This window comes from Oncorhynchus kisutch, linkage group LG23 (genome assembly GCF_002021735.2).
Source record: "Oncorhynchus kisutch isolate 150728-3 linkage group LG23, Okis_V2, whole genome shotgun sequence".
Lineage (NCBI taxonomy): Eukaryota > Metazoa > Chordata > Actinopteri > Salmoniformes > Salmonidae > Oncorhynchus > Oncorhynchus kisutch.
In genome coordinates this window covers 9,689,743-9,707,275 of record NC_034196.2, presented here as the reverse complement: position 1 = coordinate 9,707,275, position 17,533 = coordinate 9,689,743, and the positions used below count along the sequence as shown (strand labels likewise).

At 45.6% G+C, this 17,533-nt stretch overlaps 1 protein-coding gene across 2 annotated transcripts in view; it reads right to left on the bottom strand.

Annotated features, from left to right (window-relative positions):
- The window catches only part of pi4kaa (phosphatidylinositol 4-kinase, catalytic, alpha a), a 38,456-nt gene that overhangs the window by 12,469 nt on the left and 8,454 nt on the right, over nucleotides 1-17,533 (bottom strand). The window contains exons 10-43 of one of the 2 annotated variants that reach the window (XM_020457977.2): nucleotides 16,878-17,069; nucleotides 16,602-16,702; nucleotides 16,209-16,468; nucleotides 16,007-16,102; nucleotides 15,593-15,776; nucleotides 15,383-15,483; nucleotides 12,777-12,945; nucleotides 12,609-12,659; nucleotides 12,375-12,483; nucleotides 12,040-12,176; nucleotides 11,784-11,917; nucleotides 11,613-11,695; nucleotides 11,384-11,454; nucleotides 10,980-11,186; nucleotides 10,807-10,890; nucleotides 10,634-10,723; nucleotides 10,338-10,457; nucleotides 10,033-10,125; nucleotides 9,739-9,895; nucleotides 9,151-9,278; nucleotides 8,870-9,028; nucleotides 8,559-8,710; nucleotides 8,312-8,419; nucleotides 6,224-6,351; nucleotides 3,160-3,324; nucleotides 2,994-3,073; nucleotides 2,632-2,831; nucleotides 2,348-2,435; nucleotides 1,990-2,157; nucleotides 1,859-1,912; nucleotides 1,652-1,772; nucleotides 938-1,067; nucleotides 785-855; nucleotides 18-90 (exon numbers count right to left, since the gene is read on the bottom strand). In XM_020457977.2, the coding sequence (XP_020313566.1) occupies nucleotides 18-90; nucleotides 785-855; nucleotides 938-1,067; nucleotides 1,652-1,772; nucleotides 1,859-1,912; nucleotides 1,990-2,157; nucleotides 2,348-2,435; nucleotides 2,632-2,831; nucleotides 2,994-3,073; nucleotides 3,160-3,324; nucleotides 6,224-6,351; nucleotides 8,312-8,419; nucleotides 8,559-8,710; nucleotides 8,870-9,028; nucleotides 9,151-9,278; nucleotides 9,739-9,895; nucleotides 10,033-10,125; nucleotides 10,338-10,457; nucleotides 10,634-10,723; nucleotides 10,807-10,890; nucleotides 10,980-11,186; nucleotides 11,384-11,454; nucleotides 11,613-11,695; nucleotides 11,784-11,917; nucleotides 12,040-12,176; nucleotides 12,375-12,483; nucleotides 12,609-12,659; nucleotides 12,777-12,945; nucleotides 15,383-15,483; nucleotides 15,593-15,776; nucleotides 16,007-16,102; nucleotides 16,209-16,468; nucleotides 16,602-16,702; nucleotides 16,878-17,069 (4,264 nt within the window). Of the gene's footprint in view, nucleotides 1-17; nucleotides 91-784; nucleotides 856-937; nucleotides 1,068-1,651; nucleotides 1,773-1,858; nucleotides 1,913-1,989; nucleotides 2,158-2,347; nucleotides 2,436-2,631; nucleotides 2,832-2,993; nucleotides 3,074-3,159; nucleotides 3,325-6,130; nucleotides 6,352-8,311; nucleotides 8,420-8,558; nucleotides 8,711-8,869; nucleotides 9,029-9,150; nucleotides 9,279-9,738; nucleotides 9,896-10,032; nucleotides 10,126-10,337; nucleotides 10,458-10,633; nucleotides 10,724-10,806; nucleotides 10,891-10,979; nucleotides 11,187-11,383; nucleotides 11,455-11,612; nucleotides 11,696-11,783; nucleotides 11,918-12,039; nucleotides 12,177-12,374; nucleotides 12,484-12,608; nucleotides 12,660-12,776; nucleotides 12,946-15,382; nucleotides 15,484-15,592; nucleotides 15,777-16,006; nucleotides 16,103-16,208; nucleotides 16,469-16,601; nucleotides 16,703-16,877; nucleotides 17,070-17,533 lie in introns of both variants that reach the window. The other variant, XM_020457975.2, reaches the window with a different exon arrangement.

Sequence of the window (17,533 nt, the reverse complement as noted above, 5' to 3'; positions counted from 1 at the left end):
AATCAATTCGTCAGTACCTTTGCATGGGTGTTCCAGACTTGTAGTCGATGTCTAGTACGATGGCTTCTGGGTTACTGGGCAGATAGCAGCCTGGAGGATGGCCACCAGTGGAGGACAGACATACAACGGTCAGACACACACATACCTTACACTACTGCGTCCACGTAGCAGAATCACAGATATCGGAATCAACTGCTTACAGAGGTCAAAACACCTTGGGTAAAACTATTCATACATTTACAATACACCTCACTGTAATCGAACACGCACCCGCACAGACATAGGTATTTCATCATTTGGGCAAAAGTCAGTCCTCCACCCTCTGTCCTCTGTGACCCGGAAACCGATAAGTGGTTGAGAGGTCACGGAGAAGTCAATTTGTTAGTAGGCGAACGGGAAAGTGTCCTCCCCTCGAGGAGGGGAGGACAGTCATGTGTATCCTACCTGAGCCCTTCGCGGAAGAGTTGAAAAAAATCTATCACACCCTTTGAAACCAGCTTTTGAAAGCATGCACACGATTAAAGACAACATACTATTTATTGTTTTATCTATAAAATGTCTTGCAGAAGTAACTTCACTTGTTTTTCATCACTTCACACATTGATTTTCGTCATTTGCCTGATGACGCGCGGGTGGAGAGGGAGTCTCGTTTCATACAAGGTCATTTTTCACACAGGTTCCCTCTCCTCGCCTCAATTACCTTTGACCTGTTTTTTGGGGGTTTTGAATAAAAACCAATTAAGGAAAGGCTGTTGTACCACGGATGTCTCCTAGCTGTTGTTACCTGGCTGGACTTTGATGTCAGACAGAGCCTTGAGACAGGCCCTCTTCCTCTCATCTCCCTTTGGGGTGGGCCTGAAAAACACCAACACTTCAATGTCCAAAAACTGAACTGGTTAACAGTAGTGGACTATATAAGGATGGGTGTTAGTCTCACTTAATGATTGCAGATACGTTGGTGATTTTGTCGAAGAAGTCAAACTCTCTCTGGAAGAAGTCTTTAGCTGCACCAGACTGAGCACCTATTATCTCCTCAACCATCTCCTCCAACAGATCCCCGATGTCGGCTACACGGAGAAACAGAGAGAGAGAGAGAGAGAGAGAGAGAGAGAGAGAGAGAGAGAGAGAGAGAGAGAGAGAGAGAGAGAGACGGTGACAGAGACAGAGGGGGAGAGGGGGAGAGAGAAAGGAGTGGTAAGAGTGTGTACATATGCGCGCGTGTGTATAAGTCACGACCAACATTATTGATAAAGATGAGCAAAAAAGACTGTTTAAAATCAATTATAAAAACACTGAGCTACAGTGTATTTTATGTTCTAAAATGTTATGTTCTTATTCTATACTAATACAATTGTCTTGCTGGAAGATCCACTTGTAAACAAGTATTAGCCTCCTGTCAGAGGCAACCAGGTTTTTGGCTAAAATGTCCTGGTACTTGGTAAAGTTCATGATACTGTTGACCTTACCAAAGGCCCCAGGACCAGTGGAAGCAAAATAGCCCCGTAACAAAGATCCATCACCATATTTTACAATAGGTATGGGGTTCTTTTCTGCATATGCATCCTTCTACCAACACCAAAGGGTGCCAATAATTTTGGTTGTGACTATGTATGTGTGTGTGTGTGTGTGTGTGTGTGTCTGTCTGTCTCACGGTCTTTGTGGTGTGCCTCTTCGTCCAGGTAGATGTTCGTCTTCATGTTCCAGATGAACTGGTGGGCCAACAGCTGAGACTTCTGGGCCGCCCACAGGATGTACTCTCTCACATAGCCCATCTGCCAATCAAACACAAGCTTGTTATCTTTCACACCACACACAGGGTAATGTAGAAACACAGCAGCTAGTTAGTAGTGTCACTCACCTTGTCATAGCGCAGGGCCTGAACTATCTGAGGAATGTAAAACAGGATGGCATCCTAGAGAAGAAACAAATACATTAGGATAAGTGACGGTATAAAGTGTGTGTGTGTGTGTGTGTGTGTGTGTTTCGTACCGGAGGAAACGACCGTAGTACTTTGACCCCGTACTGAGCGGTGAGGGGATGCGGAGGGTACATGGAGGAGAAGTAGGACAGGCCGGTGGGAGGGTCAGCAGGAGCCCAACACAGGATATGACTCAGCTCTGGAGAGTCTGCATCAATGGTGTGCCACGTCACCAGGAACTAGAAAACACACAATTATTTATTTTGTTGAATGACAAAAAAACGTTCAATTAGAAACACCACCACTTTTGAACCTGAACTTCGTGGCTCTGACATAAAAAAACATGTTCTTCAACAAACATCTTTGAGGTATGATGAGCATTGGCCACTCCTGTGTAGCAGATGACTGCCGAACTACAGGTTGACTCACCTTGACGGCCTCAGGTACGTCACTGACCGCTCCAGGGTCCAGCCTCACCAGCCGGGTCACCTCAGCCACGATCGCATCGTTCTTAAACCTAAAAACACACACACACACACACACACACACACACACACACACACACACACACACACACACGCGAGAGGGTTAGCACTAACATGCCACAATCGCAACGTTCTTCAACCTGACAACAACAGTTATTATTCAGGTGGAACCAATCTAAAGCTTTCCACGTTTCCCCTACAAGTGTCTGTGTGAGACTGTGTGTTTACCTGGCAGGTAGCTGCATAGCCAGATAAGGAGCTATACTCCAGGCCAGGTTGACGTTGTCTTTCCACTGTTTCTCACTGAGGCTGATGTACTTGGACCTCCAGTTGGCGATGCTGGTCTCCACGGACTGTTCTGTAGCGATGGCCAACTCCTGGGTGCACAGAGGGTTGTACCAGGTAGTCAACCGCTCAATCTCACTGGCCTAGAAGGGGGGGGGGGGGAAGAGGACGTCAGTCCTAGCAACAAAGTGGACGGTCAGAATGTAGGACTAACAGCAAATGAATAGCAAGGAGGGGGAGTCAAAGGGAATGTTTCTGTCCGAACAGAAACCTTCCACAGTAAAAATCCCCACTGTTGCTCTCACCAGTAAGGCCAGCAGCAGGGTCCGACGCTTCATGTAGTACTTATGGAGCTGAGTCCCTCTGTTACTCTTCTTAGACATGCCTGGGGACAGGAAGGACATGGTCAGATCTCGCCGCGTGTGTGTGGGCGCATTGCGTCTGTCTGTCGTGTGTGTGTGTGTGTGTTACCTGACTTCTTGGAGGCGGTGGACATGCCAGAGGACAGAGGGTAGGTGTTGATCCAGCCACTCTGGCCACTCTGCTGGGAGCGGGAGCTGGAGTCATGAGACATGGTGCTCCTGGGGTCCTGGGCCGTCATCACAGACAGACTGTTCAAAGACGGGTCCTGGTTGTCTACACACACACACAGACAGGCATACAGTGCTTTCAGAAGGTATTCACACCCCTTTACTCTTTCCACAGTTCGTTGTGTTACAAAGTGGGATTCAAATAGATGTCATTATTTTGTTAATGATCTACACAAAATACTCTGTAATGTCAAAGTAGAAGAACAATTCTAGCATTTGTAAAAAAAATAAATAATTACAAATAAAACATTATTACATCTTGATTAGATAAGTATTCAACCCCGAAAGTCAATACATGTTAAAATCACATTTGGCAGCGACTACAGTTGTGAGTCGTTCTGGGCAAGCCTCTAAAGAGCTTTGCATACCTGCATTGGACAATATTTGCACATGGTTCTTTTTAAAATTCTTCAAGCTCAGTAAAGTTGGTTGTTGATCATTGCTAGACAGCCCTTTTCAAGTCTTGCTGTAGATTTTCAAGCCAATTTAAAGTAAACGCTGTAACTCTGCCACCCAGGAACATTCCATGTCATTTTGGTAAGCAACTCCAGTGTAGATTTGGCCTTGTGTTTTAGGTTATTGTCTTGCTGAAAGGTGAATATGTCTCCTAGTGTCTGGTGAAATGCAGACTGAACCAGGTTTTCCTCTAGGATTTTGCTTGTGCTTAGCTCTATTCCGTTTCTTTTGATCCAGAAAAGAACTCCCTAGTCCTTGCCGATGACAAGCATAACCATAACATGATGCGGCCACCACCATGCTTTAAAATATGAAGAGTGGAACTCAGTGATGTGTTGTGTTGGATTTGCCCCAAACATAACACTTTGTATTCAGGACAAAAAGTAAAGTTCTTTGCCACATTTTTTGCAGTTTTACTTTAGTGCCTTATCCACAATATTAACCTAATCTGTCAATTAGGTTAGTATTGTGGAGTAACTACAGTGTCGTTGACCCATCCTCAGTTCTATCATAGCTATTAAACTTTTTAACTGTTTTAAAGTCACCTTTGGCCTCATGGTGAAATCCCTGAGCGGTTTCCTTCCTCTCCAGCAACTGAGTTAGGAAGGACGCCTTTATCTTTGTATTGACTGGGTGTATTCATACAACATCCAAAGTGTAATTAATAACTTCACCATGCTCAAAAGGGATATTCAAAGACGGTAAAAATAAAATTAAAAACACATCTACCAATAGGTGCCCTTCATTGCGAAGCATTGAAAAACCTCCTTGGTCTTTGTGGTTGAATCTACACTTTGAAATTCACTGCTTGACTGAGGGACCTTACAGATAATTGTATGTGTGGGGCACAGAGATGAGGTAGTCATTTAAAAAAATATATGTTAAACTATTACACAGTAAGTCCATGTCACTTGTTAAGCAAATGTTTGCTCCTGAACTTATTTTGGCTTGCCATAACAAAGGGGTTGAATACTTATTGACTGAAGACATTTCAGCTTTTCATTTTAAATTAATTTGTAAACATTTCTAAAAACATCATACTCCTTTGACATTAGGGTATTGTGTGTAAACCAGTGACACATTTTTTATATATATATTAATTCATTTTAAATTCAGGCTATAACAACAAAATGTGGAAAAAGTCAAGGGATGTGAATCCTTTCTGAATACACTGTAGGTAGGGATAAAGTACACACAAAGTCTTTCTATCCCTCATTATTTGGGCCCTGGGGTTTTCCCGACTGTAATCTACTTCCTCATTTAACACTCTATCCATATCTCTTTATCCCTCCCTCTTTCCACTACAAACTCAACTATCTCCTGCTGCAATTATCTCTGTCCATCTAACGCCTAATTCCTTCACATTCTCTAGCTCCATCTTTCTCCATCCCTCAATGCATTCATCTAAAACAACATTGGCATGCATCCCTCTCTCTACCACTCAATGCATTCATTCCTAAATCCACACGGACATGCATCACCATCCATGGACAAGACATTGTGAAATATAAATGAGGCGACGAGCATCGTCTCAGCATTCGATGGAGAGGAAGGAGTTTTTGAAGAGCGATATGATGAGGTTTATAACGTTAGTCCTGTATTATATGAGATGACCATGCGTTGGTCCCACAGGCAGTGGTAGAATTTACCCCTAACCGCTGTTACAGTCAGACATTATTTCACCCACCTGATGGTAAAGGGTTACCATTGAGGGTAGAGTAATCTGATTCTAGATCTGTGGTTAGGGCTAGTTTCTACCCGGCGCGATCCGATGTGTTATGAAGTGAGATCATGTTGTTCTTGGGGTCGCCAGGGACGGACAGGAGGAAGGAGCGGTGTGGGTGGTGGAGAAGAAATACGTCTCTCAAATTTCTCAATTTGTTTGTTTTCTTTTTGTTGACAAATTGACAAATCGAGCTGAGGGGCGGATCGGCATGATATAATGTGTAGAATAATAATAATAAATAATCAATCATGCATTTTATCAGAGGTGGCAAATCTGCGCCTTGCTCCGCAGCAGACAAATAGATGGATAGAGTAAAATAGATAAAGAAAGAGAGACCGAAAGAAAAAGAGAGAGAAAGAGAGAAAGCGAGACAGAAAGAAAAAGAGAGAAAGGAGAGAGAGGGAGAGCGAGAAAGAAAAAGAAAGGAGAAAGAGAGAAAGAAAGAAAAAGAGACAGAAAGAGAAAGAGAGACAGAAAGAAAGAAATAGATAGAGAAAGAGAGACAGAAATAAATAGAGTGAGATCCTACAGACTATAAAGATTTATCGATCTATGAGCAACGTAGCAAGGAGCCTGATCAGGCGTCAGATTTGACCTGTGTAAAAACATGCTCTTGTAGTCTTGCAATGCTGTTGTTAATCAGCCGGTGTTTCCACCACTGTAGGCTTACTTAGCATCGATATCGGAGAAGTGCTGGACACGATTAGTGATCCGAATATCCCGGCAGAGAGGGTGCTGGGGGTGGGCACGGCGCCTAGCTCACCGGGAGGAACCAGCTGGCACGCCGCCAGGTACTTCTTGTCCGACAGGATGCTGGCGTAGAAACGAATCATGAAGCTGATGTCCTCGCGCAGACGCTTGTCCCCCTGAGTAGGGAACTTAGGAGGGGCACTAGAGAGGGAGGGGGGGGAAAGGGAATGAGGGAAGTATACAATTAATTAACACAAGAAAATCCTGACCTCGCCAATGACACGTGTTGCGAACAACAACATTCTGCATAATACATACCTTTTTTACATTAGTATTATAATTTTAGCTTACGGCACCTGGTATTCATAGGCGGTCTCCCGTCCCAGTACTAATCAGGCCGACCCTGAACAGGTGTTCAACAGGTGGTATGGCCACAAGCGTATTTTTTTGTACCCCATTTCCTCCCTGCTCCAAACCGCCATAAAAAAAAGCCAGACTACGGTTTGCAACTGCACATGGGGACAAAGATCGTAACTTTTGGAGAAATGTCCTCTGGTCTGATTAAACAAAAATAGTAGTGTTTGGCCATAATGACCATCGTTATGTTTGGAGGAAAAAGGGGGAGGCTTGCAAGCCGTGAAGCACAGCGGTTGCAGATTCATGTTGTGGGGGTGCTTGGCTGCAGGAAGGACTGGTGCACTTCACAAAATAGATGGCAGGAAAATTATGTGGAAATATTGAAGCAACATCTCAAGACATCAGTCAGGAAGTTAAAGCTTGGGTCTTCCAAATGGACAATGACCCCAAGCAAACTTCCAAAGTTGTGGCAAAAGGGCTTAAGGACAACAAAGCCAAGGTATTGGAGTGGCCATCCCAAAGCCCTGACCTCAATCCTATAGAACATTTGTGGGCAGAACTGAAAAAGCTTGTGCGAGCAAGGAGGCCAACAAACCTGACTCAGTTACACCAGCTCTGTCAGGAGGCATGGGCCAAAATTCACCCAACTTATTGTGGGAAGCTTGTGAAAGGCTACCCAAAACATTTGACCAAAGTTAAACCATTTAAAGGCAATGCTACCAAATACTAATTTAGTGTATGTAAACTTCTGATCCACTGGAAATGTGATGAAATAAGTAAAATATTAAATAAATCATTCTCTCTACTATTATTCTGACATTTCACATTCTTAAAATAAAGTGGTGATCCTAACGGACCTAAGACAGGGAATTTTTGCTAGGATTAAATGTCAGGAATTGTGAAAAACTGAGTTCATATTTATTTGTCTAAGGTGTATTTAAACTTCCGACTTCAACTGTAAGTAGTACTTTAAAGTATTTTTTAATTAAGTACTTTACACAACCGATTGGGAATGAATACAAACGTATCATCAGCAGCATAGTGTCCTGTTTCTTCTCCGCTTTCCTGGTAGCCATGTGTGGAATGTCATTGACCTACTATATAAACACGGCACAATAATGCACAATCCTCACGCTTGCTGTTTAACCACCACCAGCTATAATAACCTCAAGACCCATCATTGGAACTCCTTTCCCCTGCATAGGGCTACCTGGCATCACATCATCTGGCTTTTGAGGATCCTCCCTCGGAGAGGAAACTATTTATTAAAATGTCATATTGTTGAGTCAACATGATGCTCTCTCCTTGTGGTAAAGATACTGATTTAGAGAGGGAAAGTTATCGCCCATGTTAGTAGAGAAGGACTATGGAGTAGAACCTCCTGTGTGTGTGTGTACCTGAAGTAGTCGAAGGCGGCGGAGTAGAACTTCCTGTGTGTGTTTGTGTGTGTACCTGAAGTAGTCGAAGGCGGTGGAGTAGAACTTCCTGTGTGTGTGTGTGTGTGTGTGTGTGTGTGTACCTGAAGTAGTCGAAGGCGGTGGAGTAGAACTTCCTGTGTGTGTTTGTGTGTGTACCTGAAGTAGTCGAAGGCGGTGGAGTAGAACTTCCTGTGTGTGTTTGTGTGTGTACCTGAAGTAGTCGAAGGCGGTGGAGTAGAACTTCCTGTGTGTGTGTGTGTGTGTGTGTACCTGAAGTAGTCGAAGGCGGTGGAGTAGAACTTCCTGTGTGTGTGTGTGTGTGTGTACCTGAAGTAGTCGAAGGCGGTGGAGTAGAACTTCCTGTGTGTGTGTGTGTGCGTGTGTACCTGAAGTAGTCGAAGGCGGTGGAGTAGATCTTCTCTCGGAGGACATTTCTGATGGTGGTGTTGGTGACTACGTCAGAATGGAGCAGTGCTAGACCCAGAGTTAGGAGCCTACACACACACAGAGAGAGAGATTACCTCAATGAATTTGCTCTGAATCAGAAACTGGATCTTGTGTGTGTGTGTGTGTGTGTGTGTGTGTGTGTGTGTGTGTGTGTGTGTGTGTGTGTGTGTGTGTGTGTGTATGGACCTAAAGCGAGGTCCGATGGCGGCTACGTGGCGGTTGAGGCTGCTCTTGGCCCCGCCTACATTGAGGGAGAGCGAGCGTTGTAATAGGCTCCCGAATATCTCCACCTGGTCTTCACTGGAATATTTAGCTATCTCAAACCTCTGAACCAGAAACTGGAGAGAGAAAGAGGGAGAGAGAGAAGGAGAAAGTAGAAGACGAGTTGGAGGGGGAGGGGGGGCATGGAATGAAAACACATAGGACTTATGCAGTGAATTCCACTTACTCTAGTATTTTAAGCGAACTAGATTGAACTCACACACACACACACACACCTCTATCCAAATGCAGTGAGGGGTGACGTCGGGGGGACAGGGGACAGGCTGACTCTCCTCTGAGGCTGCTAGGGGATCAGCCTCCACCTGAGCATCAGAGAACAAGCCCATCTTCAGCTCCACTGTCATCTGCCACGCCCCCGCCATCTCACGCATGAACTACAGACAGAGAGAGAGAATACCCGTGTTAGTGTGGGTTTGAATCCGGGTCCCACCACTATTTTCACAGAAATACACAATGTTACTTCAACTCCAGCAATAGATGTCTACAACATGCTTACCGGGACCTCCACTCCAGTGCGAGCAGCCAGGAGCCATTCCCAGCAGGCGATAGCCGTCTCCATGCCGTGCTCTGTAAACATCTTCAGAGGAGACCAACACAGGTGGTGCAGCAGCTGAGGATCACACTCTTCACAGAGAGGGAGAGAGACAACACAAGCCTTCAATATAATGAGACAGACAGACAGACACACACCACAGCAAAAACTGAACAAGGGACTACATCCATGAAAAAATGCACCCCAATGGGCAATATCAGGGATGGGCAATGGGCCGAAACCATTCAATCTGGCCCGGGGGAGGTTGGAGTAAAAAACAAAACATCTATATCTATCTATAATAAATCCAGGCCACTCTAAAACTAGACAGAAAGTATGTAGACATCCTAATGGACCGATACGTTTTCAAATAGCTGCCCTTTCTCTGGCCCGCTAAAGACTTCTGATGAACAAATCGATCTGGACAAAAATATGTGCAGCACTTCAGCTGAATTTTGAAAGCCCGATGTAGCCGGAAATTATTGCCCGACCCTGGGCTACATGGTGCCTTCATTCCCTTCCAAACCAAAGTCAACTCGTCAGCACACACACCTTTCGTGCTGATGAGCAGAGCAGCCAGTTTGAACATGTTCTCAGTGAAGGCCTCAGGGTTCTGAGTGTCAAGAGCCTCTGTCATCTGTTTGACCATCAGGGTGGACAGGTCTGACTGGCTACGCACCGCCTCAATGAAATGAATCATACCTGCCACCTGGAGGGAGAAACACACACACACACACGCAATGTCGATGTGAACCGCAACATTGTTCTGTTGACTCAGCCGAAGAAATATGAAGTCTATGAAGAAGTGAGTGTCCGGTCCAGAACTGTAGTAGTGTCTCTCTGTACCTCTCCAGCATAGCGATTCCTCAGGTTGAGTGAGGCCATGAAGTTGGAGTAGTCTTTCTTCACACAGGCTGGCCTCTCTGTCAGCTGAGTGATCTGGAGGGGAGGAAGGGACTTGGTTAGTGTGTGTGGACACGTTTTACTATACTTGTGAGTACCAGAAGTCCTACAACTCTGAGAAGTCAGGATATTTTGCCAGGCCTTACTTGTAAAAAGGCTATTTTAGGCTTCGGGGTTAGGTTTAGGGTTAGAGTTATGTAAAAACAATTTTGAATGGAAATACATTTTAGGTGTGTGTGTGTTCTCACCCCTAGCGTAGTGCTCTGTCTGTTGTAGCCAGCGAAGTGCAGGATGCTCTCTGTAGCCATAGCCAGGCCAGTGTGCTGGGACAGACCTGACACCCAGTTCTGATGCTTGTTCAGGTACTCCTGGAGATGGAGAAGAACATCAAAAACAGGGAATAAAGACAACTCATCTAAAACCTTAACTTCCTCAAAAAAGCCATTTAGAACCTCTTCATGAACAATGATTTGACAGAACATCTGCAATGCATTTCCATCTGCTTTTCCTTTACAAAATGTGTGTGTGTATGTGTGTAGCTCACCTGTAGGTGTGACTTGGTGACAGAGGGGGCCCACTTCATGGCTTCTTTCAGGATCTCCCCACAGCGAGCAGCAAAGTCCTTCACTATGCTCTACAGCCACAGAGAAACGTCAATGAAACATTCAGAAAACACACACACACACACACACACACACACCAAACACCCATTCCCACCTCTCTGGCCTCGTATGTGTCTGGTACAGTGATCCTGTAGGGGGTGTCCGGGATGTCGTAGTACGGCTGGTCCTTATGGATGTCCTATACACAAAGCAGGGGCACAAATCAATACATTGAGGGATCACAGAATAACAAATGGCAGGTGGATACCAGAGAGCATGTGTGCGCACCGCGCCGAGGGAGAGGGAGAGGGTCTGCAGGATGTCCAGCATCGTCTTCAGTACGCGGCCACTCCACAGCAGGTGGGGGAACGTTTCGGCCAGACCTGACAGGTATTTGTCGGCCACCCTACGGATCCTCTTGTGGATGTGGTTGAAATTGACCAATAGGAACTGAGCGTGGCGCTCCAACTCCTCCTCGTGGGCTTTAGTCTTCGGCTGGGGAGAGAAACATAGGAGAGAGCAACGGTTAAACCAACCCACCAATCATTGGAGAGGACATGCTCCACAGACGGTCAGGTGTCCTTGACTTTGATGCTCTTGCGTCTCTCCGTTTTGATTGAATCTGACGACGGTCCTCAAATATTCGACTCCATGGCTAGTGTTGGGTGTTAAGTGTTATCCGACAACCTTACCTTCTCAGCCATCATCTGTAGGAAGACCTCAAACACTTTGTCCCCAACGGCTATCACACACTGCATCATACCTGGAGACAAAGAGAGGAGACATTCATTATATCACTGTCTAAATCATGTGGAATAAACAGCAAATATATTTGTAATAAATGTGTAATAGCGGTCTAATACATGAGTAATACCCGTGTATTAACTGCAATGACTGCAATGACTGTGTAATGCAGCTTACCAGACTTGTCCTTCTGGATGGCTCTGTCCTCAAAGTAGCGGAACATCACCTGGAAACGGTCAGAGTCTAGAGCACGCAGCATCCTGGTGAGAGAAGAGGGGAGAGATGGATTGGAAACGGTCAGAGTCTAGAGCACGCAGCATCCTGGTGAGAGAAGAGGGGAGAGATTACCTCATGTACTCCAGCCTGTAGACAGACAGTAGGTAGGTCGACATGGCGAAGTCTAGTTTGTTGATGAGAGCAGACACCTCAGGAGGAGGATCTAGCAGGTTTATAATGGTGCTTCTCAGGTCATTCAGCTCCGCCTGAACACACACACACACACACACAAAACCAGGGAACGTCAGCCAAGTGTGTGTGTGTTTGTAGTAGGACGTGTGTGTATGTCTGTACACGATCTGTATGTGTGTGTGGTTGCGTTTCGTACTGCGGTGACAGTGTCGTTCTTCAGGGCAGAGTTGTACTGTAGTTCAGAGCGTAGAGGTTCTCCACTGGGGAAAGTGAGGAGGGGCGACTTGGTGGCGATCTCACACACTCCCTCATACCACTCCTCTGGCCACAGACCTGCAGAACACACAAAACCCTTAATAAACCTATGCACTTTTACACAGTAGAATGACTGTTAGCCTGATAAACACACTTTAATCTTACCATCAGATGGGTATAGGCCACCATTTAAACCACGTCGAGTCAATTCTATAGATTGTACACCAATCCTGGTGGTTTACTGTAGTATATGTTAATATAATCTTAAACAGCCACCTGATCCCTCAACAGCGAAGCCCATCACCACAGAGTAGAGCCAGAAGTCTCTGAACAGCTTCTGCAGGCGAGGCTTCGCTTCCTTGATGGGCGGCAGACGCTTTGTCAGCTACACAGAGAGAGGAGACCCAGATCAACACGGAGTGTAGAGATGAAGTAGTGCTGCACAGACACTCGAGACAAATACTGCACAAACTGTTGAAAATACAAAATGTATAGAGGCAATCCACATACCACGGCAATAACAGGAATCAGTACGCCAAGGTTTCCTGCACTGCTTGACGCCTGGAAATAAATAAACGATAGCTAAACAATGTCAACGCAAAACAACTAACACAAGCCTGTTGTCAAGGAACCTTGTAGTCTAGCCTAAGTTATGGTTACTGTGTAAATGGAGTGTACCTTCAGTGCGGGGCCCTTGTCCGAGGCCCTCTCGCTGGCCCTCTTGCCCTCCAGTCCAAGCTGGACAAACAGCTCCAGTAGGTTGACCAGCAGCTCATCTACCATCTGCTCTGCGGCCAGGTTAGCTGCTATGTTTGCTAACGCATTGATCACCGCCAGGGAACAGTGTCTGAAACACACATGAGATTAGCATAGTCGTTTTTAGTATAGTGGGTCATGGAGCTGGCTATATGCAGTGAGTAGGGGTTCGGCAGTGGGGGACTGTGGGGAACAGGGAAGGCCTGAGGATTTAAACAAAAGTTTATTTTTACAATAATTTGAATGATCTTCTGATTTCATCTCTCCAGTTTGAGTCAGAAAGTGAGTGGGTTAATACTGAAAATAAAAAAATATTCAATCAGGATTTTGCTTTGGTGGTCTCTGGGTAGAACAATCCAACTAGTTCAGCCAGCCATTGGCTAGGCTTCAGAAGCTGGACAGAAGGCCTTTTGCATTGTTCTGATTGGGTGGGGCCTACTGGAGTGAATGGGCTGCTTATTTGATGCTGTGTGACTTCTGTCGTCTGTCTATCAGCCGTGTCTATGTATTTGACCAAAACTGGAGAGCACAGGTATTACGGTCGCCTGTCAGAGCACAGGTATTACGAGCCTGTCACATTTGATGTGACACTGTTGTGGTCTCTATTGGTGACAGTGGTGTTAGGCTATCATAGGTTGCGTAAACAGTAACCACGTTTACACGCACACCAATATCCCGTTATTCTTTTTTGGAGTTGACGCATATAAACATAATTAAAAACAGTATTAACCCCTCCACACTCATTTACAGCAACGACTTGGGGAATAGTTACAGGGGAGTGGAGGCGGGATGAATGAGCCAATTAGAAACGGGGGATGATTAAGTGACCATGATGGTATGAGAGCCAGATTGGGAATTTAGCCAGGACACCGGGGTTAACACCCTTACTCGTATGATAAGTGCCATGGAATCTTTTAGTGACCACCAAGAGTTAGGACACCCGTTTAACGTCCCATCCGAAAGACGGCACCCTACAAATCATATCCCATTTACCATAACCTGGAAAAGCTTGTATTCGGGTCATGGGAAACCCGGATAAGATAGCTGGGATATGTTGATCTTAGACGGGATACCGTGGCATGTAAACATCTTATTCTGTTTACTGTTGTTTTTCGCAGTTTCACATATCAGGGGTGTCGTGTGATGATGTTCTCACCGGATTGTCAAAAAATTCCCTTCAGAAAGTAGGCTACCTGCGCAGTTCCATCCACCATAGTACATCTAGAATAATTGTTTTTGCTGATACTCTGCAGGCTACTGGACGATATAGCCTACTGCGGTGTTTCCCAAACTCGGTCCTGGGGACCACAAGAGGTGCACGTTTTGGTTTTTGTTGGAGTACTACACGGCTGTAATGCTAGGGCAAAAACCAAAACGTGCACCAAGTTAGGGGGATGCTGACCTACTGGGTTATGCTACTTTCACGCCTAATTTAAATACGTTTTTGCTTATAATTTCCAACATTTGGTAGGCTATTTGTTTGTTACATAGATACATGCAGATTCTCTTCGGTCATAACTTGTTGCCCCAGAAGACTAAATAAAGCAGTGCTCACCAGAATGTCTTACATCAATAGAATGAATGCATTAATAATCTAGCTGACACCGGTAAAGTTGTCGGTTTCGTTTAGGAAACCGGGGAGAAAAGTCAATAACTCCACAACAGAGGAAAGAATGACATTTTGCACAGGTCCATCAGTTTGACCGGTTTTAAGGAAATGAAAAGCTGAGAAAATCGATGAAACACGTTTCTGATAAGACAGTTCAGTTCGTCTTGGGTGCATATTTTATGTGGTTGAAATACTGTCTGCTTGCATAACAGTGTCCAAGACAACACGTGACACCCACATTCGCATTTTCTCAAGAGACGCTGAAAGAAAGCATATTTCTCCACTCCTGTTCCCGAGACAAAAATCAACATTTGGTGTATCATTTTACTGCAAGAAATGCATAATTTTGCAGGAGTTAATATTATATTACACTACATGTGAGAGGTTATAGACCTACAGTCAGTGTCCAGATGTCAGTTACGATTCCATTTAAACCTGATGATCTTAAATGAGGAATGTTCTGTTTATTCATGGTTACAGGGATACTAGTGAGCGGGATATCAAAAGTGCATGTAAACAGCTTATAAGACCTTAAGCGGGATATGCTACTATCCGAAATACTGTGCGCATGTAAACGTGGTCAATGTGATTTTTTTGTTTTGCCGGTCACATTATTTTATGCTGTGTGTCACATGTCGTGTCCGTGCCGGTTCTGACTCTGTGTGTGCGGCAGCCCGAAGCGCGGCCAGGCCTGTTTGATTCATTCATGATGTCATCAAAAAGCATCGCTCCTCCTTCACTACAACCACAACGGACCAACTACAGAAGATATCATGTTTTCTGTTGTCTTCTTGATTTTTTTTGTTTGTTTGATACAACATATTGGAAGATTTCTGGTCCCTCGGAAGCCCTAGCTCCTATAGTCATGATTGGCTACTGAGGATAGGATAGGGGGCAAAGGTTTAGGGGCTGAGGACACCTGTATCCGTGGTCCTTGTAGTCCTTGGTGGAGTAGACCATTGAGGAGGCCTTCACACTGATCTGCTGGAACAGGTTCCACACCTCCTGGTAGATATATTGCTGTGAGGTGATAGAAAACAATGCGTTTGGTGAGGGATGTATTGCAAAGGGGAGAGAGGGAAGAAGGAATGAGTATAAAAAGACAGGATCGCGTGTGTGAGCGCCTCACATTCCCAGTGATGACCATGCATCCCAGCTGATCTATAATGAGTACGTCTAGCTGTGACGGCGGCTGGCAGAACTTCTGCTGTAGGATCTGCAGGATGGGCTCCATGACGCGGGGCGTGTCCCTCAGAGCCACCGCGATGTGTCCCAGGGCTCTGATGGTGTGGTCTGGGATCAAGTGGGCCTCTCTGGGGGGGGGGGGGGGGGGGAGAGAGACATACGGTTGGTCAGAGGGGCTGCCAGTCATTGCCACGGAGATGGGGATTGGTTAGAGCTCCTATCAATCACTGCAGGACAGTCTTTCTAGGCAGGTCACCTGAGGTTCACTAGCTAACATTGAGAGTTATTTCTCAGAGGTAGTACAGCCTGCTCATTAGTAAAGTAAGAGGTGATGTTGGGAGGGGTCAGATAGACTTACTTGTCATTCTCCTGAGAGATGTAGAGACGGTTGGACAGGCTGGCTAGGAAAGCCTCCACTATAACACTGTCCATAGTCAGACCAGCCTTCAGACAGCTGAGAGAAGGGAAAGAAACAGACCGCATATTTGGTGACAGCAGCGAATGAAAGGCGCGAACGTTGCTCATATTTCTCTTCTCTGAAAACAAAAGTCTTTCCTCACCTGCAGATGTTGTCTATGGAGATGTCTCGGAGCTGTTCGTACATGGAGGGCTGGCTCTTCTTATTAGCGTGAGCACTGAACGTAGACTGGGAGTGCTCATTGGTCACGTGGATCTTGACCTCACCTGTCCCTGTAGTGTACTGGCTGTGGTACTTGTACAACTTGACCAGGACAGGAGAGGGGACAACCAGGAAGTCTCTGAGAGACATGGTGACAGAGTGAGCCACCACCGGGAACCGCTCACACAGACGACCCAGACCCTACAGACAAACACACCCAGGAACATTCTTATTAGGTATGATTGATTGGCATTCTCATAAACACAATATTGTGAAGACAGATAAAAACAGGAAGCGACTCGGAGGGAACCACTGTCGGCATTGCAGAACCTACCTGTAGACAGCAGATGAGCAGGGGCATGTGAGCGATGATAACTTTACTGGACGTCTTGGACTGCAGCTTCTCCGACAGCTTGGTACACAGGTTCTCAGCTCCTGATCAAAGCAAATAGCATGAACAACAGTCGGTTTGCGTTCATTCCAAATGAATGATGACGACCCCCCCCCCCCCCCCCAACACGTGTCCAATTCATTACAAGAAAACAAAATGCGTGACCTGTCGCTTTTCAAGTCATGTGCACAGAGGGTCGACAAGTAGACACAGCCTTACCCTGCTCCTCAGTGACGGCCCAGACCATGAGGTCGACGCAGGCAGCATTCGCCTGGCAGCGTAGCTTCAGAGGACTCAGCTCACTGTGGAGGTGATCTACATCATGTAGGATCCTCTGCAGCTCTGACTGGCTACTACTGAACTGCTCCAGGACAAAGTCATGAACCTCCTTCACATAGCCCGTCTGCAGGTCTGGGAACACCCCCACACCAACATCAATAACACGCTCGTGGAACAGTCAGAAACACGTGCAGCAGTCTCCCTACCTCCCAGTTCCCCAAGACATCCAACCAGAACCAGAACAAATAGCAGGCCAAACTATCCCTCTCAGCACTGCCTGGACTGCACAAAAATGCAAATGCTTTCCGTTTGAGTTATATTAGGTTTTATTTTAATCGTTGAACTGATTCTGAACAATAGAAAATCATATCAATAGGCTTTCTGTATATTAGAGATGGGTTAGGTTAGGCTAAAGATTAGGGTCAGGTTAAAGGGGCAATCTGCCGTTCAAACAACAACACTGGTTTTGCTAAACAGCTGAGGGACTGGACTGGAGAAATGTAACCACTCTCAAATTCACAAATTGATTTCATGCCTGAAATCAAAAGGATAATTGTAACCATGTTTTGAGGCTGTATAGTGTTTGCTTACAACCA